At 47.2% G+C, this 27,215-nt stretch overlaps 1 protein-coding gene across 1 annotated transcript in view; it reads left to right on the top strand.

Annotated features, from left to right (window-relative positions):
* SEC23A (SEC23 homolog A, COPII component) overlaps positions 1-27,215 on the top strand; it is a 989,636-nt gene that overhangs the window by 692,409 nt on the left and 270,012 nt on the right. The window contains exons 14-15 of the mRNA XM_085626924.1: positions 9,716-9,869; positions 11,028-11,105. Of these exons, the coding sequence (XP_085483050.1) occupies positions 9,716-9,869; positions 11,028-11,105 (232 nt within the window). The remainder of the gene's footprint in view (positions 1-9,715; positions 9,870-11,027; positions 11,106-27,215) is intronic.

The following is a 27,215-nucleotide window of genomic DNA, read 5'->3' as shown; positions in this document are numbered from 1 at the left end:
CAGAAGCTGTTCCTCAGGACAGGGATCTGGTGAACATCCCTCTTGTTCCTGATCGGTTGCTCCAGTGATCGTGGCACCCGAACCGTGCAACCCAAAATGGCACAGGGTGCACAGGATGGCTGGGCCTGTATGGGGCACACCTGAAGGGCTTCTCGTCCAGAGGTGCCAGCTGGACAGTGAGTGGGCTTGGGGAGCTGATGCGGTACCAACAAACGGCCAGCAGCAGCCACTGCAGGTAACGCCCTGAGATGAAGACTTGCAGCCCGCTGGTGGAGGTCACAGACTGTCCCATTTAAAGAGACAGCGGAGGCACGCCGTCATCACTTCCCAAGGGCACTGGCCACTTAGCAGACAGGGAACCCCCAGCAAGTGAAGCCGACGCTGCACTTCAATCAGCACCCTGCAGCAACTGCAGCCTAGAAGCCACACTGAGGCACTGGCCAGGGCCCACATCACGGGAGCCCATAAAATCACCTGACAGACATGTGGCCAACTTGGGCTGCCCTGGGCAGACCCCACACTGTATGTGTGGCACTGGCGGGACAGGGGTGGCTGCTGTGTCCCGTGCGGTAGTGACTGACGCTAACAAGACTCCCCCCCCCCCCCCCCCCCCCCACGTAGGGAACACCAATTCAGCTTTAGTTGACTGGCCACAGTCGTCGGGAGCTGTGATCCAACATTTCAGCAGCACGGGGAAACATGGACCGCATCCTAAAAGAGATACTCGCATGTTTCTTGAGCGCCCCAGCTTAGGATGTCCAGCAGCCACAGTGGTCCCCGATAGCTGCAGAAGGAGGAGAAGAGGAAGCTCTACTGATGAGGACATTCATGGAGGCTCTCACTCTGTTTCCTTACGCAAATACATCCAATCAGTAAAGTGAGAGCACTCACAGGATCTGAGGGATGTCAAACACGACTTAGCGGATATAGACAATAAAGTATCCACGCTTGAAGATAACAAAATGGCGCCAGGCGAAGAGCTTGAGCACTTGCAACAAGAAGTCTTGTACTTACAAGAGCAGCAAAAAACATTACAGGCAAATGCACAAAACCTGGAGTACTGCTCTGTCAGGGGGTCCCTGTTTGCCACGAGCCGGGGGAGGACTTTCACTCCTGTTCGTTTCCGCCCCGCTTGCAGGACAGCCCTGGTCCCTTTAAGAGGGACGGACCATTATCGGAGGGAGGAGCGCTGCCTCTGACTTCACCGACCGTCCACCAATGAGATCGCCGGTTGCGTTAAAAGAACGACGTCAGGACGCACACGGCGCGACACAGCCAGGAGAGGAGAAGCCGGAAGGAGCAGTTGCCGAAGTGTTCGTGAATAAGGAGACGGAGGTAGTTGGAGCAGAGCCGTCGGAGCAGGAGAGGAGAGACGATCCGGAGACGTTGGCGTACCAGGAGACGAAAAAGCCAGGAGGCCAACGAGACCACGCTCCGCCCCGCCACACTTCTGGAGAAGTGTGGCACCACAAGGTACGAGCCCGATTAAGGGGACTCGTTTTCTCACAGGGAGGGAACCGGTAGGGGTGGGTGACGGTAGTCACAAGACATTTGGGTGGGTTTGTTCACCTTCCAATAAGAATACACCTCCCCGGCACAAACGTATTGTTGCACGGAAAAGGTCACTGGTGATCCCGTCACTTCCCCTCCCCTTCCTTTCACCATCGTAAATCCCGATGTTGTAAATAACCCCGGGTTCTGTTTTCTTTCCATCCGAGAGACACCTCTGAACCCTTGTCATCCGCAAGACGGAAGAAGTACCGAGCTGTGACCAAGAACAAACATACAGGAACAGCGACTGAATCCCGAGTACTCCGTCTTCCTCATAGACTGTTACATTGGTGCTCTGACTCCTCATAACCCTGGGAACTTGTTTCAATAAAGCTGATATCTGGTGGCCTAACTACTGTATCCTGGTCCTTATATTCTCGGGAGCGGTGACCCCTCTACCCCCTCTCACATGCTCCTACAGAAATATCCGCATCCAAGGAGTGCCGAATGGGGCGGGGGACTCGGACATAACAGAATACATACTGGCCCTCTTCTGGAAAATCCTATAGCCACTGATGGTGACCAGTATACAGTTGGACAGGATCTACAAGGTGGGCCACCCAGGTTCCCAAGTTGTGTGCCCGCCAGACATCCTTGCATCTGTCCGCAACTTTCAACTCAAGGAAACTATTCTGTGCAAGGCAAGAGGCGCCCACCCTGTTCGATTGCGAGGTCACAAAATAGGCCTGTTCCAAGATCTTTCTGCCCTGACACTCCAGAAGCACAGGATCTTCTGTTCCATCACATAATTCTTCAGGAGTAAAGGGGTTTTGTATAACTGAGGCAGCCCTTTCCATCTCATCTTTCCCTGGGGCGATGCACTGAACCAAATTAAAACTCTGGCAGAGGCACGTAGTCTTTTGAATGTCCCAGATTACTCCAAAGAGGGTTCTTCACGAAAGCCCCTCATGACCAATGATGGTCTAACGAGCCAGTAGCACCAGGTCCCTAGGTGACCTTCAGGCCTCCGCCCGAACCCTATAACTAGTTTTATGGAGAGACAAGCGGTACTTGACAGCTTAACAGAGGACCCGGAATGTCAAGAATTAAGCTAAGCCTAGTTCCAGACTGATACTGTTTATGGGGCCCTGCACCATCGCTGATCCTCTCTTCCTGCACCAAAAGCAGGGGCGGTGGGGGAGCCGGAGTTCAACACTGCAAAGCTCAATGTGAATTTCCCCACCTCAGAGACATCTATGGGTACACCTGAGTTAAAGACAGTGTTCAGTGGACTATTTTGTTATTTATATGTTTATGTTCTCGCTGAGGGTTCACAAGGGATTAGTACTCACTCTATCCTAGGAAGATGCACATGGGCTGGGACTCCTTTCCTCTCCTGTGTGCTAAAACACAACCACTTTCAGCCCTGACCCTCAAGCCCATACCGGGAAGCAGGCAGTAGCATACACCCACTCTCATCCCCACCCACGCTGATTTGAAGATACTAAGCCTCAATGTACGAGGACTTAACAGCCCTGTTAAGCAGAGGGTAGTACTGTCTTTCTTGGAGGAAGGCCAGGGAGACATCTGCCTCCTCCAGGAGACTCATTTGATACCCTAAGACTGCCATAGGATGTAATCACGCTATTATCCACACCGACATTTTACCTCTAACTCAACTAAGATGGGGGTGGCCATTCTTTTTTCACACTCCTTTAGGGGGACAGTTGGGAAAAAAGTAGCCGAAATAAGAATACGAGTACTAGCGTACTGCATCCACATAGGAAGCTTTCAATCACCATCACATCCATATACGCCCCTAATGATGACCCGGAGAAAATCCTGGAGCGGCTGATCGACGCGGGAGACCTTGGAAAGCCCCTGACCACGCTATTCTGATGGGGGCAGGGAACTCCTTAATCTTATGATGAACAACAACCTTGATAGATCAGGACAGTAATATTCTCAGGTGGTGCTCTCTCTACAAGGAGGGGCGGAGCGGCTATGGGAGGTGGGGCTAGGAGACTTGTGGTGGACAGCTCACCCACACCAGGAATTGCACTTACTATTCCCTGGCCAATAAAACCTTTCCCTGCATCGACTACTTCCTAGACACACTGATCTTACAGGTGAAGATCAAGAAGATCAGTGCGAATCTTGGACCCTGTCCGATCACGGACCTGGCTCTCACATTGCGGGTTGAAGCCCCACAACGGGTGAACGGCCCATGGAGACAACATGATAACTTGCTGCATAGACCAGACAGTCTTCAAGCTCACACGTAGTATGTCCGACTTCTTGATGACCAATGACACTTAGAACACTTCCATAGCTACCCTTTGGAGACTCTAAAGACAGTGGTGAAAGGGGAGCTCATTGACATATCCACAGCCGAAAACAAGCTGCATAAAGACAAGATAGGGAAATTAGAGGAACAGGTACAAGAATTAGAGACTGTTCACAAACGAACAAAGGCCCCAAGAATTTGGTGGCAGTTAGTCTGTGTGGACTCAGCTACATGGCCTAGACCTGGATAGGGCAGAATATGCGCTGCTCCGTCTGCCACACACCTTTTACATAGAGGCTGCGGGGATAAATGTGGCAGACTACTTGCCCACAAACTTTTAACTAAACGCCAGGCTGAAAGGGTCGGTGCTGTCCTCACTCCTGACAGCATTGAGGTCTCAGCTGACATTTGTATATTAACTACCTTCTGGGACTTCTACAAGTTTCGATAAGAGGCTCAAGACCTACAAATTGCAGACTCCCTCACATGTCAGACACTTACCAGTCCTCACCAGACTATTAAACTTGTTTGTGCACAATGGTACCCTCCCATTCTCTTTGCTGGAGGCTTCGATCTCGGTTATTCCCAAACCCGGAAGGACAAACCGTTCTGTGGCTCTTATCGCCACATCTCACTCATAAATGTGGATACCAAACCTTTCACTGGCATCTTGGCATCCAGACTCTGCCCCCTCGTACCGGAACTGGTGAACGATGACCAGTAAGGGTTAATCCCCCGCACACCATGCAGCGATAACACTAAAAGAATCCTATGTCTTGTTGACAAAGCAAAGCGGTCATGACAGGTGGTGATTTCTCTTGGCCATCGATGCTGCAAAAGCCTTCGACAGTCACTGGTCATATCTGAACATGACACTGAGCCACTTCAGGTTCGGGTGCAGGTTCCGCAACTGGGTACTAAGCAGTTACAATGACCCTATAGCGGTGGTGAGAGTCAGTGGAACACTTTTAACCCACTTTTCAATGCGCAGTTGGAGACATCAGAGGTGTCCGCTGTCTTCCTTGTTGTTTGCCCTATATATGGAACCACTGGCACAAAATGTCTGCGTCGACCCGCGGGTCACCAAGTGCGATTCGGGTGGTGCGGCGGTGTACTCCATCAACTTATGCACGCTAACAAGACTCCCCCCCCCACGTAGGGAACTCCAATTCAGCTTTAGTTGACTGGCCACAGTCGTCGGGAGCTGTGATCCAACATTTCAGCAGCACGGGGAAACAAGGAGCTGGAGCAGTTTAGAAAGACGAATGACTTTCGCAGCAATCTCAAAAAGTCTCAGGCTGTTAATCTATCTCCTGTATCCCATACACAGGAGCAGCTGATCACCCATCACTCTCTGACATGGGCCAACTCCTTCATCTCATACCTCGGGATATAGATCGCTCCCATGGTGAACAGTAACAATCCAGTACTGCGCCTTACTCAACCAGGTGAGGCCGGACCTGCCTATTGGAGACAGTACTGCCTCTCCTGGCTTGGGATAATAGTGACTCAATAAATGATTGCACTCGCTAAGACCCTATTCCAGATCTTACCATTGACCCCGTCCATGGGCATGCTCAAATCACTACAGGCAGAACTCACTTTGTCTGGGAGGGGAAACGCCCACGTGTGCACCGCAACCATATCCGCTGCCCCGCAGCAAACTGAGGTTTGGGAGTTTCTAGCCTCACTCACTACTATCAGCAGCACAGCTCCGCTTCCTGGTAGAATGAAATATCGGAAGCCGAAAAGCATTGGTGCTTTATGGATTGTGTGATGATGGATCAAAGAGCACGGAGCCTGTGCTCTTAGCCGGTCCCCTGGGCCATGCTTTCGGATTGGGATAGAGTGGCCACCAGAAAGGTCTGATGCCATTCCCCACGCCATTAACACCCATACTGGGTAAATGCAAAGGTAACCAGGACTTATCCCCGGGCCATTTCCGCATGGCAGCATGTCAGCTGTAGGTCCAATGGAAACTTTTTTGACGCCAATGGGCCCTGTCATTTGAACAACTGAAATCTGTTTAAGGCCTCCCTGAAACAGAATGCCTCTATTACCTCCAAATTCAACACTGTGACAACACGTGTGACACACCCAGTCATCTGGAATGGTGCACAGAGGTTGCTCACATCATACGAAACATGTCTCCTGACCAAGGGTAGAGATATGTGTATGATCACCGACTTATACACCCTCCTGACACAACCACACACTGAAGATACCAGGGCAGGGGTGATGGGAACAAGAACCGGGGCGTACCCTAACTCAAAGATTTGGAAGAAATATACTATAGGGCACAACACAGCAAGCATGGTAACAGTCACTTAATCACATAGTGTTACCTTATGCCCGCTTGAATGAACAGGAGACAGCCCGCACGTAATGAGCACTGTTGGCGAGGAAGTGGAGCCAGAGGTATACTGCTGCACCTCTTGGGGACATGCTTGAAATTAACCCGGTAGTGGGACCCAGTCTTGACAGACTGAGAAACCATCTAGATAGGCAGTGCCCATGCTTCCCTGCCTAGTTATCCTGGGGCTCCCCAATCCCCTGTCCTTTCTCCTGAAGTCCAAATGAGGGCTGCACATTAGTTAGGCACTAGGAGCCCGCTCCTGGCGGTACTTCCCCTCTGGGCCAGGCATCTGCGACTACTGTGCCTGCCGGCCACAGGGGTGACATTCGCACGGCGGGTGGCGCTCATTGGACAGGGCTAGAGACTTCCAGAAAGGTTGGAACTGCCCAGAGCACAGTAACGAAGAGTGAGCACGACGTTGGGGGTGGATGGGAGGTTGGGATTCTGTTAAATTGATACCATTGTGTTTTCTCAGAAACATCTTGGCATGGCCGGCCCCTGCTGGGATGGGGCTTTGATGGTAAATGTTTTGTTTGTTCTGATAATTACCCTGTGAAACCATAAAACAGATTTGAACAATAAAATGCCTAATTGTTCTAACCATCCATACCATAGAGGACTCTTATAAACTCATCTCAAATAGTAGCTTAAAGATTATTGTATCTTTCCTTGCTCCTCAACGTCTGTCAATGGTCTATTTGTCCAATTCTGTACGTTATTTAATTCCTAATATAGCTTATCGCATAGAAACTTAAAACAAATGGGACTCCATCAGAGCCTCAAGGTTAAAGGAATTTTCTGTGTTCCCTGTTAGGGTTCAAAATGTGACAAAAAGAAAACAAAAATCTTTTTTGAAAAATTCCATCGTACTAATGGTAATATAGGTCTACAGCTGGCATACTTCTATTTAATCCACTGCCAATCCTCATATCCTCTTATGAATAGTAGGGACGATCTCTTTGAGCTATACTTTATTTATTTATTTATTTATTTATTTTTAAAAACCTTTATTGACATTTCAATCAATAACAAGTATGGGCCTACAACCCCCCGGGGCCGGCCGCTAAGCAATCAGAGCAACAGAGATCAAAAGTTAACACAGGTAGCACCTCGGGGAGCAGAATCTTCATGCTAATATAGTCTGGCCAGTGAACAGCGCAGGTAGGACACCAGGATAAGAAGGGTTTTCATTTTATAATGGAAAAAAAACCAGAAGGATCAGGTGCCGAACAATTTCCCAACAGCGACAAGAGGCAGGCAGAATGATAAACGTAAGCAATAAACAGCAATCTATTGGATCAATGGCGCAGACACAGAAAATTCAGGATGAAGAAGAATATCATGCCCAGCTGCGCCTACAGTCCCCTGCCCTAAAGCCCAGAGAACACCCCGGAAATTGTGGCACACATGAAAAGGCAACGATTCACAACAAAGGAGGTGTACCACGCTGATCCCAGAAAAGAGAAAACAAGAAGAATCAGAGAAGAAAAAGGAGGCCATGGAAAAAAGAGATTAAAGACTAAAGAATCCCCTCCCCCAACCCCCCACCCTGCACCTCTGCAGATGAGTACGGCCCCCCCCCCCCCCAGCAGTGTGCCTGTCGCCCTGGAACCAGACCCGAAATATAGAAGAAGCAGGGAAAAAAGAGTAAGAAAAGACCCCCACCAGAAGGGGGGGTAGAGAGAGTATTAATAAACTGGAGGAGGGCCTTCAAAACATACCCCCGGCGTCTCCCTCCCGCACATTATGTTTCCCCCAAAGCAAACAGTAAGCAACACAAAATCGACCATGTCAAAAAAGGATGGGGAGCATTTTGCACCTACTATACCGACAGTTATACCATGAGAGCACGCAACCCCGAGCCCGCCCGCCTATTAGCCGACCACCTCTGATAGATCATTCCTATCCTTGGCCACTCTTAACAAATCCGCCCATGCATACCCCTCGACCCGGCGCCATGTCCAATGCTACACGGTAAAGGAGCGTCCAAAAACGACCAGGAAGCGATGCACCCCGGTGGGGTGGAAGTCTCTGAGTACCAACCCAGTCAGCATTATGGAGGAACGTCTTTCCCAGTGCTGCCCCAGGATCTGCACTGCACACAAGGTCCAGGAAGGCGGAATCAGCCAGAGTAGACGACCGTTGCTTGAGTTTTCCCCGGGTCGCCGGAGGCCGCGCACCGGACAAGGCCACCCCCCCCCACTCAGGTCCAATACCTCCGGGACAGATCAGACCCACAGCCAGCCGATCACACAATAGTAGACTGTCCGGAGTTTCCAGCTGGTCACTAGTCACAGGGGTGGCCCCGACATTGTCGTCCTGAGTGCAGTGCAGGAAGTCCCTGTGTATCTGAGGACAGGCAGGCCGCAACTGTCCCAACGCTGATGCCACACCATCAAGCCTACTCCCCAATACCCAAACGCCATGAAGCAAGGTGGAATGAAGGGCACCGAGAGCCTCGAGAAGGTCACAGTACCCCAGCACAGCTCTCTGCGATCGCTCCGCTACGTTCCCCAGAGTCGCACACTCCCGCTCCTGCTGTAACCTGGTGGACAGGATGGTAGACTTCATCGTGACAAGATGGCCGCCGGGTAGGTCCAACCCGTATTGGGACCGGGACCCAGGGGCAAGCGCATCAAGGTCCATGTCGCTGTCAAACAGGGTTCCGGAGGCAGACCAAAAATGTATCCGTTATGTAGTCACAGGCAACCGTCGTCCCCACCACGGACCAGCGCCCGCGAAAATCCGGGAGCAGCCCGCAGGGATCAGGGCGAGTTACGGGCGGCGTTCGGGCAGCTCACCGTCGAAGGCAGAGGCAATCACCGGAGAGTCGAGGAACTGCCACCCCGGGCATGCACTTGTTCCGCTCCGCTTAGTGGTAGGATGCGACCACGGCGAAATGGAGGCCGATAGTCGCACCGATCCGGCAGTCCGACTCCACCCAGTCACCAAAGGCCGCTGTTGTTAAACTGCCACCCGGCCAAGGTGTCCACTCGAGGTCCCGGCTCCAGGGCCACACAGGCCACAAATTGCAAATACCCGTTTCTCCGGCGGTACAGCCGCCAGAAACTTCGGAGTCACTCGATCGGTTGCCGCTCTCATTCACAAACACGGGCGCATAGCGCAGGCTGAGGATCTAATGCAGGATATCCGTGCGGGATACGGAGGTTCACGGAGCCGGGAGTCTACGCTGCCGTCCTGGTCGCCATCTTGGCTCCTCCTCTATACTTTATTTTTAATTTTAATTCAATTTATAAAACTGAAAATGTTAACTTTAGATAAGTATTTGCTTTAAAATCTTTTTTTAAATGTTACTTTCCCAAGTATACATATTCAGTATTTATGAATGTCTAAAGATTGGATATCTAAGCTTGTGGGTGAGTAGCCTTTGCATCTCCCTTTAAGAATTTGAGCATGGTTTCATTATTGTACACACATGTAACAAAAAGCATTCATGCACAAACCCTCTTCCAGTAAGCTTATTTGTTTAGTTTCATGGCATTTGTTTAAAATCACATGTTACATTTATTCACACAGGCTTTAATAAATGCCGTTCTGACCATAACTATTTATTTTTTTAGTTGGGCAGATGCACAGTCACAGATCCAGAACATTGCTGCTTCTTTTGACCAAGAGGCTGCTGCCGTCCTTATGGCTAGGCTGGCAGTGTATAGGGCGGAGACTGAAGAAGGACCCGATGTTCTCCGATGGCTGGATCGGCAACTTATACGACTGGTGAGTGGAAATGTATTCTGCCATTTTTCTGGAAAAGGTTTATAGTGGTGGTTGGTAAACTCAAGGGTGTAAGGGGATAAACTCAAGTTATTAACCAGCACTTGCTGAGCAGTGTCCCAACTTAAACACTGAAAATGTCAAACTCGTTTTTGTTCCAAAACATGCAAGGATATTAATCCATAATGCTTTTTTAAATTTTTTTAAATGTCTGGTAGTGAAATTTAAAGTTGTCCTTGCACATAATTTTTGACACAGAAATTTACCAACATATCTCTCTACTTTAAAAATTCAGTTCTCCTTTCCTCAGGGCATCATTTGTCTGATTGTGTTTACAACATCAATCATAAATTCCATTGTAGGTCCCAACTGATTAGAGCTTTTTCATTAGCAAGTGTTTTATTAAAGGATCTGGGTCTTTGGAAAGGCGATTTCCAAATGTAACTCATTTTGTTTGGGTAAGATATCTAAGGATTAAGTCGTGCGATGGTTCTATGGCTCACTCAGTGACAGACATTTCTCAGGTATGAGAACACCTTTAATAAACATGTGAAAAGTAAAGCCACCTATCTGTCTGTCAGAGCTTGTTTGTGCATTTTGCAAATGTTTTTCAGACCTGCCTGCCTTTTGTCTTGTGAGTTGCAGGTGTACTTGAGTGTTTTGAATGCCTCATAAATACCAAAGGTTGAGGCTTCGTACTCTCACTTTTGTGTATGGCAAATAAAAAGGCATCCGACTTAGGATACTGGAAGAAGCTGTAAATGTTTCATTAGAATTGAGCTATTTGTTCAAGGAGCCTCCAGCTCTTAGGATTCGGATCCGTCATCCTCCTCCTCCCTTCTTCGTGTTAGCCATGCTGTAATTTCCTCCCCTGGTCCCCTAGACTCACTTCTACATAGCAGCATACTTCAGTTCTTCCCTTTCACTGGTCAGATTTATTTGCATCTGTTCTTGATTGTATTGAGTGGGTGTTGCCATGTGATACCTAAGGGTCTGATATGCAGGTTAGAGTCCACATGTCCACATATAATGACCCACATCAAATGATAAATAATCTATTGCTGAATATAGACACATGCTACATTGGTCTTTAGCTGTAATGGGAAGGTTTTACAGAACCAGCAAGATTAATCATACAGCACACTGTGTTTCTTTCTGCAGTGTCAGAAGTTTGGTGAATACCACAAAGATGACCCAAGTTCATTCAGATTTTCTGAGACCTTCTCCCTATATCCTCAAGTAAGTTTGTTAGAAATGTTAATTTGTTAAATCTGTTGCATATGAGTACACCATGCTTTTTTTTATTTTTAAGAAACCTTTTTCGCCAGGAGTTTGATAGAGAAATGTTTTTTGTTATTCATGGGGCTGTTCTTTTCCCTGAGTATCTGTGTTCATATGTTTGATTGGGGTAACAATATCATCACAAGCATTGGATCATTCATGGATTCACATGCTTGATTATTCCATCTGAAGCTATGAATCTTCTGTAGTCCGTGTTTAAACTGCATTGGTAGTGCAAACTCCATGTTTTGTGCTTCAGTCTGGAGAGAAATTACCGACTGGTATTTACTTTTACCATATGTTGTGAGAAAGTTAAACTCCTTATCCGTATGGATAACTCCATGCCTGCTAGTGAAGTAGCCATAAATACCACTGGTCATTTCCAGAGACAAATATTGTGCTGTCTTGGAAGCTCTGCGCCTATTGTACAGATGTGTTGAGACTGGCAGCTATGACAATTGATACTTCTCCCAGTTTTTACCATAACACAGTTTCCCCGGAACAGATTGTGAAAGAACCTGCCTCCAGTCATGAGGGTGAGTTAAGGAATAGCAAAGTAGATTAAGAGCGGTATGGGGACCAAGAACAGATTCAGACTTTCTTCAGTGAAAAGACGGGGGGGGGGGCGCGATGGGACGGTAGGACCCCTAGTCTTCATTAACAGGATATCCATTTCCCCCCCCGGAGTAAGATGCAGATGAAGAACATGATTGATCTTGAAGATGGCTTTATCAGCCTTATAAAGACAGACCCTTCTAACTACCTACAGCGGTGCAAGTGTCCGCTGGATTTTTCTAAATGCTCTGAAGTAAATCATGCAGAGGGTATGTAACTGGTTTCTACATCTAAGCCTGTATGTCCTTTTTAGCTTCACTGCAGCAACCTCTACTTTAGCATGTTCCTGCTTTGGTGCAATCAGCGTCACTACCACCACCTCCTGCTAAAAACAGTTCGCTCCCATGGCCACATCTAGAATGAGGAGCTGAACGAGATGGATGACAACAGTGATGGTAAAGTGGAAGGTACTCTACTGCAAGATCAGGGGCCCAGGACGCATATGTGACCCCTGCTAATAATCAGACTCATTATCCACCGAGTGACTACCTGCCAGAGGACATTGCAAGCTTCCGTAAGATAAGAAAAAGGGTATCAAAATCTAACGCAGTAAAATCATGCTTCTTTAATTTCAAGGATAAATCTAAAACGTCAACTAGATACATTCCCTTATAGGGCCATCTATGTGAAGAGGGCCTCTTCTGTATGAGACATGAGGCTAAGGGCATGACCAATATTGCCTACCTAGACAAGAAGTTCCAGGCGCCAGATACTTCACCAGCATGGCCGATTAATCAGATGAAAATGGACTCAGTGATTTTAGCACCTGTACAAAGAAGGTAAATAAATGCCATTTTCCTGTGTAAGGCTTGCTAGAGTGAGAAAGTGAAACAGTGTACACCATCGGCAGAAGGGTGAGTGCATTCACTGCCTCCTCTGTTAAAGTGGATGACAACATGGCCAACCTCTACAGACAATTATGGCACACTCTTGCGCCTTTCTTATAAAAAGTGTTCGAGAAAAGTCAAGCGTTCACTAAATCAGTATTTACTAATAACGCTATGATAAATGTGACAACACTAACTTTAGGCATCTATTCAACCGAGCTGAGGTATGGTGTATTGTGCACTAAATCCCTCAGGGCTGTAGTATAATGTATATTGTATATGGCATTTGATAGCAAAGCTTATTAGGATAAGTCTTAGGTGACTACTTACAAACCTGCTAAAATTATACCATGGTCCATTGAAGCAATTAACATCATAAACTGCACCTAAATGGAGATGCTGAAATTTGTAATGTTCATCAGTGCAATGAGATGTTTCACTGACCATGGAGTTAAAGGCTGAATCACGCAAATCCTGGATTAAATTACTATAGTGCGTTGTGCATGCCATAACTCAGTTACTCTGATATGGGCAATGTTTTGTGTCTACATTCTCTCTTTCAAGACATAATTTTGATTTCTTCATTATTGGATCATTCATATGCACTTGCTTAAATCTTCCCTATTGTATAAGTAGGAGCCTCCAGCACTTCCTTACAGCTGAAACAAATAGTGCATATTTTGTGGCCATCAAATTCTATTTCAAGTTACATGAACTTAAGCCAATGAGTTTGAAGGGCCATGGATTCCGCTCCTCCAAGGGGTTGTTACCTCTCAGGTTTTCACCACACAACGTGAGTGCAGGGAGCCTTCACTGAGCTTTGCTTATTTTGGGCACTTTCTGGGTTTATCCAACCCCTTTGGTAGTTATTCTGTTTGAAATTCTCTGTCTGTGGGTTTTGGACTAGATCTCCAGGCTGTCTGATTGTTTAAGCAATCTCTCTTCAGGCTCTGTGGAGCTTGTGGGGAAAAAACATCTTCACATCTCATTTACTGCCTCTCCCATGAGCATCAACCTCAGTACTACAATTTCTACAAGAAAATGATCCATGAAAACCCCCCAGGATCATGAGAGCAGGATGCTGTACAGTCTCACAAGGGAGGAAGTTCCATCCTCTGTGGACTAATCAGTCTAGAGTGTTCCTTCCCCCTTTACTAAGAAGAATCACAAGCGTCCCAAGGCTAATGAGAACAAACTCTTAATGGGGGAAGAGGGTTTTACGGTCATCAACCCCCTGCTAAGGTGCCTAAAAATCTGGCAAGTAAGTACCTGGAAAGACTGAAGTAAACCCTTCCTAAGCTGCTGTGCAAAAGAATGCCCCACCTAAGCTCCTGCCATTGTTTTCAACTGAGGTGCTTTTTCCATCCTCACTTGTGGCAAAGTTATCTACAGAGTCTAAAAGTAACCCTTCATTGGCAAAGGTCTCATCCAGGAAGCAAAAGTTGTCAACGACTGCATCATTGATGTATCCCTCGTCAATGATTTAGCAATCTACAATCCTGTCATTGACAACACTCCCTTGACACCACAAAAGACAAAGGCTGTAAATTATTTTGATTTTGCAGCAGGTTGGACACTTTACACTGTTTGCAACTGCCACCACTCCATCAAGGTTCTGCCACTCCACCTGCAGAGCTATTTGACACCGAAGCAAACTGGAACTGCGGAATATTCAGATGATGATTGCCCGTCTGGACCTGCTTATTGCCCTGATGACCTAAAAGTCCAGTACAAAGAAGATGATGAGCAGAAGGAAGACCAGTTCCATCCAAGAGAACTTACAAGTGCTTCATCCAGTGGAGTGATGGCCCTGGCAGTATGGGCATTCCCATAATGAAAAACACTTTGATCCTTATTATGAGCAACTATGATAGTAGTCATTCGTGACCGCCTTTCAGCAGATACCTAAAATATAAAAAATATAAATATATATTGTGGAGCTGGCTAAGCAAGTCTGATTTTAGCCTTGTGTTTTCGAATAATGAAAGTGGGTAGAGCAAGTTACAGATAAACACAGATAATGAAAAATAGGAGTGTGGCTCAGCGCAAATGGTGGCAATCGCATAGGAGAAGAGCTCCAGCGCCATCCTACTCTGCCTTCGCCCACCTCCCCACTTACTCCCCAGCAGTCACAGGAGACCCAGTGGCCAATGGGCATTCAGGGGTGCCACCCGGCCACGATTGACGGAGGACAGTCCCCCTCAGGGGAGCTGATTGTGGAAGAAGTGGAGCCGCCTCTGGGAGAAAAAACAAGATGGTTGATGCCGTGCTGAGCCAGCGGTGATTTGTCCGGCGCAGGAGCAGAGCAGCATGGTGAGAGGCTGACAGGGATCGCCCTCATTGGTAGACCTCAGAGTGCCGAGCTGAGACAGCATGCCCACCGACGCAGATGCTGCAGTGAGGAGCTTAGTGCTGCAGTGGGATGGGCAGGTTTCTCTGCTGTGGTTGCGTGGGCACCACCTGCCCAGTTGCTTCATCCCAGGGACATCGATTGGTGGGCCAGAATGGCCTGGGATACCGGTTGAGGCCTGGTGAGTGAGTAATGCCCACCCCCGATCCTCTCAGGCTCACTAGACGCATCTGAAAGGTCCTGAGGCATAGTCTGCTGCTGGAGCTGGGTGAGCGCTGAGGGCGAGTAGCCCTGGAAGACGGACCCCCTTCTCCCATGAGAGAGAGGACAGGGAGACACCAGGAGACAGAGCCGGGATAGGGACTTGGAGCCTGGAAGGTGTGGGTTGCTCATGCCATAGACATCTGACCGCAGCATGTCATGGCGATGGAGAGCGGGTGAGGGGGTGTGTCCAAGTGGTTCAGGGTGGAATGTAGGCATAGTCCCTGGCCAGCATCCAGGGCACCACTGAGGGTGATTGTGGCCCAGGTATCGAACTTCCTCAGCCAGGGACAATATCCTGCAAGTGGCACAAACCCAAGGGTCCAGGCCGCTAGAGGGAGGCAGTGTGAATATATACACTGACTAAACCACAGCAGTACAGAAACAACAGAATCCTTCCTCTGGGCCAAAAGTAGCTGCGGCACCTGAATATTAATTACGCACTCTTGTTCCTGGGAAAGCTCAGGATAGTTCACAACGGCGGCTTGGGCGGCTTGGGCCTGGCTGGAAGCTTGTGGGTACCCAATGCCAGGCAATGATGTTTGGGTCCGGGTCGGGGGCTGCGGGAGACACGTTGGCACAGCAAATCCTACAGGCGCCTCTCATCGGCTCCCACATAGAACCAGGCAGAATCAGAAGGGGCCATGGATGTGGCGACTATACAGCAGAGACAGACCCTGGCAGTGGCCAACATGTCGGAGTCCTTGGGGTGGAATCAAAGGATGGATCGATGTCCCAAAGCGGCTCGAATGGAGCACCGCCACCTCCCATTGTAACACTGATGAGATTATCTAACAGATGACTTGGGACGAAGCTTGAGCGAGGGCTAGTGTGAATGAAAACAGGGGGAAGGGCCTTTAGTGTGGTGGGGGTCTTGGGCTCATGCACAGTTCCTCAGATCAAGCTGAGTCATGAACTGCCTCAATATTGTTGAGTGTTTCACTTGTTAAATGTTTACAGTGATGGGGTGACAGACACCTCGGTAGTCGGGAAAGCAGGCAGTTTTAAGCCCGCAACACAAGAGTGTAGTAAGGGGGAAGTTCTTTGGGAAGTTTATAGGGGAGGAGGAGGAAGCAGCACAACATCAACCATGGTAGCCACCGTGTCCATGGAACCAAAAGAGAAGGGCACTTCCTGAGTACTGGACATGGATGATCACCTGAAACACAGACCTGGAGGGGGACTGTTAAAGGCCCTGGTAGAAATCTGAAAAGGGGACTAGTGACTAAATATATGGAAGGCATGACCCCAACGTGATTCTGCAAGGGAAGAGGCTGGTGAAGCTCAGCAAATGGATAACAAATGCACCTGAGGACATGTTGCTGGTAAGAGGGGACCTTAACCTGACTCTAAGGTGAGACATGGACCGGCTGACTAGATCCAGGATCCCGCAAAGTGTAGATAAACATTACGGAGACTTCTTGGATGCAACCAGGGTGGTCGATCTGTGGAGGGCCCATAATCCTCAGAGGAAGACAGTACTCTTCGCATCAAACTCCATGCGATCGATATCCATGTTGGACTGTCTGCTGGTATTGCACCACCTGGTGGGAGCCTTGGGGAACACTGAATACTGTCGAGGGGATGCCCCACTGGCAACAACACCCTGGATGGGACTGCCCAAACCCGAGAGGCGGTGGAGACTGGACCTCTGGGAATCGACAAATAAGACTACGCAGGGCTTGATAATGCAAGTCACGGAAAATTATGTTGACCAGAACCTAGGGACGATGAGCTCCAGCACAATAGTCTGGGAGGCATACAAGATGGTATTGAAGGGGGACCTGATAGCCCACTTCACAGGGGAATTGGAGGATAAACTGGTACGAAGCGAGCCGGAATATGTATCTCACCATACGATGGAATGGGTGCTGGGGCTAGAGGCATTGAGGGAGTTGTACAGGAGTCTGGTGAGACAGAAGGCGAGACAACTCTTTAGAAACAAGTAGGAAAGCTGGTACGAATTGGGAAACATGACCAGTAAGCTGATGGCCTGGTTGACCAGAAAGGAGCAGGGCCATAGATGCATACACAGGGTGTCCACCCTCAGGGGAACTGTGGGGGGCAGACCCTCTGGGTGAAATTGCACAAGCCTTTGCTTACTATCTGAGCAGGATGTACAACTCGAAACAGGGAGACAGCTCAACTGGTGTTGCAGATTTTGTTGGGGACCTCTCTGTCCTGCCATTGGGGGAGAAGGTGCGCAGGGCCTTAGAGGTAGAGATGACTGAGGAAGAAATCTCTGAGGGCCGTAGCTCATCTTAAGAGCTGGAAGGCCACGAAAGCATGAAAGCAATGCTTAGGGAAGCGTTGAGGGAAGGGATCCTGCTCATTGATCACACGCAGGCCGACATGGTCCTCATTCACAAGGAGGGGAAGCTGATGGGAAGACATTTGCCTCTTATAGGCCGATCTCCCTGCGAAATATAGAAACCAAAATCTTGGCCGAGGTTCTGCCGATCAGAAATATGAAGGTTATAGCTACTATAATAGCTCCTGATCAGTCAAGCTTTATGCCATATAGAGCAACCAGATACAATGTTTAGTTGCCTGGTCCGGAGAGACTGTTTTGGTGAACCGGTAATACTGTTATCACTAGATGCTGAAAAGGCATTTGACTCTGTGGACTGGCCATATTTGATGGCAGTTCTGCAGAAAATGGGCTTCTGACCGGTGTTTCTGAAATGGGTCGGGCTGCTATATTGAGAGCCTTTACCTCAGGTCCACATGAATGGGGCACAATTGAGAGAATTTAGGCTTGGTAGGAGCACCAGAAAGGAGTGCCCACTATCACTGCTACTGTTCACGATTGATTGAGCCCCTGAGTCCCTGGATCCGAGGAGATGTACTGCTCAGGGGCTTAAACTGGGATCCAGACTGGGAAGAAGTGATTTTGTTTTCTATGGGTGGTATTCAACTGTATTGAGCCGACCCGAAGGGTTCGATTTCCCCCTGTTCTATGCATCCTCGAGGTGTCCGGGTCATATGCCAGGATTCAAATCAGTTGGATCAAATCCATTGCTTGCCCCCTGACAGAGTGGACTCTGCCTGACGTGGTTCAAGTACCTGGGAATCTATGTTACTGTGCAACCTGAAACTTTATTCCGGGATTATCTGGAGCACATCCTGAATGAGTATAAAGGTGTGGTGTCTCACTGGAGAAAACGCCTAATTTCTGAACTGGGTTGTGCGGCCCTTTTTAAAATGATCTCTCTCCCGAAGTTTCTGTGTATACTACAGAACACCCCAATTCGAGTACCAGGCAAGTTTTTCAGGGATGTAGAAGCAGTGACCAGAAGGCTGATATGGGACAGACATCCGCTGCGAATTGGTCTCTCCACATTGATGCAGAAGCCAGTGGGCGGAGGGGTGGCCCTCCTGGGCGACTCATCTGCAGGTAATTAATGACTGGGCATTTATCGCACAGCAGGAACAACATATGTATGCAGACAGGAGGGCAGGGGACCTGGAGAGTTACCCCCTTTGGCTGTATGAGGTGGATAAGGGGAACTTTCTGCCAAGACTGACCGTACAGGCAGTTATCATATGGCATAAAGCGACAAGAGCACTGGGGTAGAATGTTCGAGTGACGCTGGAGATCCCACTCTGGGAATCATCGTTGCTAGCATGCCTGAAGTGTGTGGAGGGACACAGGAAGTGGGACTTGCTGGGAATTTCAAAAGTGAGAGACGTCTGGAGGAAGGGGAAGATGATAATGTTCCCCAAACTCCAGGTACTATTTGAACTGTTGAGTGGGACAGTATCTCCAGTATCAACAGGTAAAGCACAACCTGCATGGAGATGGCGACCTCCTCCGGGATGTTGAGAAAGAAACACCCCTAGAGTGTAGAGTACTGGGGGGTCCCCCACACAAATATGCAGTTTCACAAATATATTACTCTCTGCTTACGCACAGTTTGGCTTCCCTAGATGCTCTATGAAGATTGGGGAGATGGGAGGATGGGTGAATGTCCGAAGCTGTGCGGTTATTGGAAGAAGGTGTGGGGCAGGATCTCCTCGGTTCTGGATTGCTCCCTAACCTCACTCCACAATTGATGATTGTGGGCATTTGGGGGAGCAGAGGTCAGATAGATACAGCCTTGTGTTTTGTAACATAGTATTATTAGTGGCCAGGAGGGATATAGTCAGGTACTGGGGAGGGGCAACAATTACCACAGTGGCTGGCTGGTGCATAAGGGCAGAGGAGATGGTTTACCGGGCTAGAGGCGCATGGAAAGGGACTGAAGACAACTCGGACCAAATGAAGGTGTAAGGGGGGGACCAGGCGGACAGCAAAGGTGCAACAGTAGCAGATGTGGGGCCCCAGACAGGTGGTGGTAAGGATTGGTCAGCACTTGGTGTAGAACTTTGAAACAAGGCGATGGTGCCTGCAGGGTAGTGGGCTCCGCTGGACAGTGAAAGGGTTAAAGTGCTGTACAATCTCACCCACTTCCCCACCCAGTATGTAGAGGGGGCGGGATGAGGGCATGGTTCAAAGGTGTAATTGTATTGTATTGTAATTGCATTTATATAGCGTTTACTACCCCTGACGAGGCGTTGAAGTGCTTTTTCGGCGTGTAGCACGCTACTCCAGAACCAATAAAGGATAAGTGGTGAATTAGTAAAGTGAAATATGAAAGTAATTTGAGTGGTGGATATATTAGTCAGTTATTTGGATCGAGAAGGATAGTGCAGGGAAAGAAGAGGGAAAATGTTTGCATTTTTATAGTGCTTGCTACCCCTGGTGGGGTGTTGAAGCGCTTTTTCGGTGAGTCGCACGCTACTCCGGAACCCATAAAGGATTAGTGGTGAATTAGTGTAGTGAAATATGAAATTAAGTGGTGGACAAGTTAATCTGTTATTTGTACTAAAAAGGATAGTGGAGGGATAGAAGAGGTAAGGATTTAGATTTTTTTTATGTGTTTGTTTTGGAGGTCATAGCAGTAGGCGGAGGTTTGGTGTGAGTTAAAGGGATGTGAAGGGGGAAGCGTCAGAGGGAAGGGTTTAGAAAAGTGAAAGAGGTAGGAGATGAAGCAGTGCGGGGTAGATGAGGGAAGAGTCTAGAAAGGGTTATTTTGGGGATCATAGAAGTGGTATGGGGTTTAGAATGAATGAGAGTGGATGTAGAGGATATATTGAGAGCGGTATAGGGTGAGAAATAGTGTTATATATTGAATATACTGAATTAGAAGAAAAGTAATAAAATATATAGATCCATAAGTACATGGGAGGTATATAGATGCATAAAGGAAGGTAGTATATGTAGATTAAAGATGCATTAAATAACCTTCTGCTTTCAATTGTTGGTGTACTTTAAATTAAATATATATATATATATATATATCACAAAACAAACTGCTCGGTAGTGGGGGCACACCCCTTATGACATTCAAGGGGGCAAGGGGGGTGGGGTCATGTGAGCCTCGTGTGAGCAGCCAATTGGAAGGCAAGTATTTCAAATAAATGTGTCTGTGGCAAAGCAAATTTGGGTTGAGCCTATGATTAAGGAACTTTTCCGAAACACGTATGGCGTACACTGGTGCTTGGAGTGTTCTCTGTTGCCTGGGACTGATTATTGCCTTCGGATATATTAGCTACTGGCGGTCGCCAGTAGGTAGTTATAGTTAGGACCAAGTTTCCATAGGAAGAGCATTTTTTGTTTTGCTTATAACTTTGGCGTCGTTTGATGAATCTTCATGAAATTTTCCAAACTAATTCTTTGTTCATATCAGCTCCTATGAATAAAGGGGGGTCCCAAAACGTGTTTTCTCCATGCAATTTCCATAGGAAACTTTAGACAAGGCTACATGTCGAATGGGTGAACAATATTACCCCAAATTTGGCAGGGAGAAGGGTCTTGGTCTAGTAAGCACGCTTTTGTTTATTTGGTGTAAATCCGTTCAGTAGTTTTGGAGAAGTATCGAAATTTGCAGATATCGCTATTTGGGATTTCTGCCATCTGATTGGCTGAGGCATTAAGAGCACAAGCTTGCTGCTTATTGGCTGCGAGCTGTTGCAACTAGGAAGGGTTGGCAGCCATTTTGTGATTCCGTTGAAACGAGTAAGGGGAAAAAAAGGCGAAAAGAGTAGGAAACAGGAGAATAGGAGTACTGTAACCTCTGGGGGAGTGCGAAGCGAAGTAGTCACTCCTACCGGTCTGAAAGTGCAGTGTTACTCAGAGTGACATGGTGCTGAGATGAGATGCTGCTACACTCGGGTATGAAACCGAGAGCCTAAACCGTGAGCTCATTGCTGTAAAGTGATGTGCCCTGGTCTTTGTAGCATACCTGTGCAAGTAGTGTTAGTAGGCGTTTATACCATATAGGGAGTGGGAAGCGAACTACTGACCTCTACCATGCGTTTATACTATACCGGAAGTGGGAAGCGAAGTACTCACGCCTACCGGTGTGAAGACTCGGGGATCAAACCGAGCTGTTTGCTGTAAAGTGATGGGCTCTGGGTGCTGTAGCATACTGGCCGCTGTAGTATAACTGTGTAAGTAGTGTTAGTATGCGTTTATACTATACAGGGAGTGGGAAGCAAACTACTCACCCCTACTAGTCTGAAGACTCGGGGATTAAACCGTGAGCTTATTGCTGTAAAGTGATGTGCTCTGGGCGCTGTAGCATACCTGTGGAAGTAGTGTTAGTTTGCGTTTATACAATACAGGGAGGGGGAAGCGAACTACTCACCCCTACCGGTCTCAAGACTCGTGGATGAAACCAAGAGCTCATTGTTGTAAAGTCATGTGCTCTGTGTAGTATTCCAATGTAAGTCATAGTAGAATGTTAGTATGTAATGCTACTAGAATGTAAGTATGTAATGTTTGAATGTAGGGCTGTCATGAGTGGAATCTTGGGGAGTTTGTACACGGTGCTGGCACTTCACTATACTCTGGTCGCTGTACAACATGTGTGCAAGTAGTGTTAGTATGCGTTTATACTAATTCTGTAGTTATGCAGTAACCAATGCATCATGGCCCTATGGAGCGCCACCTCCCAGGCGCAGCTCATACTATGTCCCGGGACATTTATGTTTGCTATTACAGGGCGGGTGCATGGCTTCCATCCTGTGATAGCAAATTCTTGTTTGCCTTGTTGAAGCGAGAGGAGGAAAACCTCGTTTCGCTTCAATAAAGCAGATCCGGATGGTAAAAATGGAGGAATAAAAATGAAGCGGGGTCTCATCTGTTCATTTAAATGAGCCCCCTGGTGGGTAATGTTCCGGGGCCAATCCTATTCTTATATTGTGGGGTCTCTGCAGCACTGGGGACCTTAATTTCACATGTAAATTAGGCGCCGGAGGGCACAGAGATGTTTCGCAGCTTAGGGGTTCGCCACCTCCCCGGGTATTGTTTAGTAATTGTTCGGGGGGCTTCGAGGCCAACTCAAGTCCGGGGATCGCCACCCTCTGGGACTTTACTTAAATATGCAGGGTGGGCCTCGCCAGTCCCTGAAGCCTTGTTGGCCCTAGGCAGTGCCTTATTGGTTCTGTAATCACACGGGCAGTACTCATAGTGTTATAAAGTGATACACTCATAGAACCCTCGCAGTTGTAGAATTACCTAGGCTTAATTTATGTAATAGTCTGTTGGTTTATATTTGGTAGGTGCACACGGGCAGTACTCATAGTGTTATAAAGTGATACACTCATAGAACCCTCGCAGTTGTAGAATTACCTAGGCTTAATTTATGTAATAGTCTGTTGGTTTATATTTGGTAGGTGCACCGCAAAATTACAAATGTTTTCCCTCATAACCTATCAACCGCCGATTTTCACAATAAACTACAGAAAAGTGTTGTCAGAAAAAGAAGACCCATACACTCACTTATTTATTGGTAAAAAAAAAAAAACTTTTATTAAAACAACACAAATAAATGGAAACGCAACTTTATTCGAACAAACAACAGTAAAACATGATATAAGTGGGTGGGACTCCTCCGGAAACAGCGTACAAAACCTGCAAGAGAAAAAGAAACATAAGTATGTGTGCCATGTCCAAGAGAAAAAGAAAGGTAGTCAGAATGAAAAGAAGAATGTGAGAATGGGACAGAGAGCAAGTGGGTGGAAGGAAGAAGGGGAGGGAGAGTCAAAAGAACAAAGGGAGGAGGAGACAGAACGTCGGCCTACTGCACCCAGCCCTCACTGTTCACCTCCCGTCACCCGTGTGTCTGGGACGCTGGGGTCCGCGAGAAGGAGTGCGGTCCAGCAAGTCTTTAAAATAAAACAGAGATATGAATGAGGCCAGACATTACATTATTATCTATGGCAATATCGCTTGCCTGCACCTGTGCACCCAGGCTGCTACACCCCAGCCCCTTCCCCCGCACTGTGCTCAATTGCAGCTCCTGTGCACAGAGGCTTCACTGCTCACCTGTCCAACGACGTGCCGGTGCGAGCTCCAACTCCGGGGTGCCTCTCTCAGGGTGGCACAGCAGGTCTCTGGACGGGGATGGTGTCTTGATACCACGATGGAAGGTGTCAGAATGCCCAGGGCCTAATCACGGGCTGAGCATCCGCTCCGCTGATTTTGGTGCCACTAACCCAGTGTCTGAAAAGGGAGAAATAATATAATGCTGGAAACGTCTTGAGGTAAATGAAGGTTTATTTCAAGCTTAATAGAGAACACCAGTTGAGTGTATCCTTCCTTCTTGAAGTACGATCTACCAACTATTAGTGGTAATCGTGGTTCAAAGAGGAGTTGGAGTGCACGAGAATACACAAGGTTAAATAATATGTTATGCCAACGTTCACATACAAAGGAACAGAACGCATGCTAGAAGCTTAATGTGCGCGGGCAATGCAGTGGCGCAAGCCTGTGTGCATGTACACTTAGTAATCAGCTCACTACAGTGCCCCAAAAGCCACGTGTCTGGAGGGCAACGCTGCCCGCTGGCTCAGGCCTACAGTACGGTCCAGCAGGTCCTTAAAATGAGACAGAGATGTGACTGAATGAGGTCAGAGATCACATCATTACGCACGACAACATCGCCTGTTCGCACCTGCGCACTCAGGCTGATGCACCCCTCCCGCCGCACCACGCTCAATTGCAGCCCCTGTGCACCCAGGCCCCACTGCTCACCTGCTGTCATTGGTGTGTGTCCAAAGTGTACACCTCATGGATCCCTTTTTTTTTATTGCGCATTGTGATATGCGAGGTGGATGCGGCCATATCACCTGAGGCAGTGTGGAAGAACTGGGACATGTGGCGTCGTCATTATCCTATTTATATGTACGCAGAGTGGGCTGGGCTTGCATACGCCAGGCCAGCGTAGGGGTGTGAATAATTATTCCGGGGACCTGGGTGTTGTTCAGTTCCTGCCTGGGCAGGAAGTGTACGTATGTGTGTGTGTCCCTGTTGCAGTTTTGACGTCGCACAATCTGCAATTTACATTAATGTAGCATGTACCGGAAAGGCGGCAACTATCGCTAATGAGATGCTTTCCGAAAAGATTGAATGGACAACATCACATGTCGTTGTCAAGCTTGTGGATATGCGCAGACACGCATGTCAATGGTGTGCGGTATTATTGAAAGTGTTGCTATCGCGAAGCGCACACATGTGAATGTGCTTGGATGGAGGGAGGATCAGCAGTGAGGCTACGTCATACACAGTGATAATGCTCATTACAGTCAAGCAATGCATGTCAAACGTTAATCTGAAAGTCTCACATATGACACACTACTATACTGGTAAAGCATGACAACAGAGCATACAGCAACACAAATCTACACATTACTCTTTACTGTTTGTCACGTGATCTAGGATATGCACTCTGCCCGTGGCTGATGATACCCCTTCGAGCCACCAATACCCAGGCCGAAAGGCAGCACAATAATGCGCACACACACCAGGGGCATCGTGTAACACACATTTCTTTTTTGATGTAACATTTCAGATGCATGGCCATCACACGTGGAAGGCTACTGTACAGAGCATGAATATTGATCAAGATGATCGTTGCATGTTGTGTGTACTATAAGATATGTGTACACAGCAAAAAAAAATCAAAAAAGCTCTCTAAGCAGAAGAGGTGTCTCATCAAACGCTGTAGAGAGAATGACTAAAATGGATGGAGTCCTCCAACTGTTACAATGGGAAATGTTATGAACCAATCAAATGCTTTTTTTTAAGGTCACATGGCAATTGCGCACCGAGCACGCAAGGAGGCCGCACCGAATGCGATTTTGAGAAAATATATTTACCATAATATAAGTTTATTACAGTTAGAAATATATAAATGTTTAAAATATTTTAGTTTATCGCTTGCTCTCAAATACACATTAAACTTATTTAGATATAGTTTTGAGACATAAAAATAAATGAGGGAATGGCGTACCCGGTGTGACACCATACATCTATGACGTAACACAGGGCCTGGCAGCGTGCACTTGTCGCATACGGAACGCGCAGCCGGCGCGAGCCCATACATATATGACGTAACGCGTGGCTTGGTACCGCGCACCCGTCGCATACCAAACTAGCAGCTGGCGCAACCTTATACGTATATGATGTTAGGCGGGACGCGGTGCCACGAGGCCGTCGGATATGAAATGTGCATCCTTTTCGAGTTTAGCAATATGGCAGATAGGATTCACGTGCTGATGGAGCTTGGTACACTACCGGTACGGGAGTCCAGTTTTCTAAAAAAAAATAAAAAAAAGATATGCATACTTTTTTTTGAAGATCTAAAAAATTACATAATTTTTAAAATTAAAAAAAAGGAATAATAGAGTTCCAAAATATTACACAAAAAAAATAGAAAAAATATAGGTTTTATAAATGTTAAAATATGAAATTAACATTTAAAAAACCTTCCAAATTCACTGAATAAATCATAGGTTTTACAGACGTTATGGTTAGGACTTAGCATTTAAAAAACCTTCGAAATTCACTGAAAAAACCATAGGTTTCAGGGACGTTATACTTAGTTGGACATTTGACTCGTATAAAACCAGTGAAATTCGCTCGTTATAGTTAGTTGAGCTAACTATAACTCGCGCGCCCGCAATGCACTGGTGATGACGTCACATATTACATCACTCATGACATGGTCAGTGACATCACTGATGACATCACTGATGACATCATCCACGTGATAATCTGATGCACATACTGATGCCCTAATATAAACTTTGATACACGCACTCTAAAATACAGCCTACTATTTTTGAAACCATATACACAACAATGCCAGATACTATATACCACCCACTATTTCCTAGGTCTACACACACATCCAGTCACTTATACATGTAGTTACTCATGAATACAGTACTATAATATGCACTCATACACCTATACATACAGTCACACTCCGCAACTCATCCATAGAGTTACTCACACACCTAGTCAGTCATGCAAAGAATCCATCACATGCCCATTTACTCATGTATACAGTTATGCACACCAACTCCGTTATTTATACACACGCCACATCACTTATTTATGCAGATACTAATGTTGCGGGGATTCTGCTCATACACAGAACTATGCACAGGAAACCAGGACCTCAGTGAATTGTGGTGTACCAAAAAACTCGCCTCAGTACCCAGAACCCCTATCCGACTAGCATCAGTGTCTCATTCATTCTCCGTATCATCTCAAAGCTACCAATGATTAGACAACCCTGAACAAGCGACTTAGAGTACTCTCAGGAATGGTGGGAATCAGAAACACCTTTTTGTTATTATTCTCATATCAGTCCCCAACAAGAGTAATCAGAGACACAGAAAGGATAAAATGTTTATTTTTAACTACGTGCTCTAAGGTACAGTACTTTGGCTAACATAAGCAGACAAATGATTAGAAATAGACCATCAGCATTGTTACAATTCCATAGAAAATGAATGGAGAAATCATATTAAAAATGATAGTGGAAAACAGGTCCTATAATACTTTGTGAACCACCCTCCCTTCACAAGTAAGCTAGTTTTACAAACTAATAGAAGGTCTCTAGGTTTGAATGGGGAACCCCATACCTCAAAGATCAGCTTAGGTGAATCAAATCACAG

This window comes from Triturus cristatus, chromosome 9 (genome assembly GCF_964204655.1).
Source record: "Triturus cristatus chromosome 9, aTriCri1.1, whole genome shotgun sequence".
NCBI lineage: Eukaryota > Metazoa > Chordata > Amphibia > Caudata > Salamandridae > Triturus > Triturus cristatus.
Note: the sequence above shows the minus strand (reverse complement) of the source record. Positions and strands in the feature narration are given on the sequence as shown.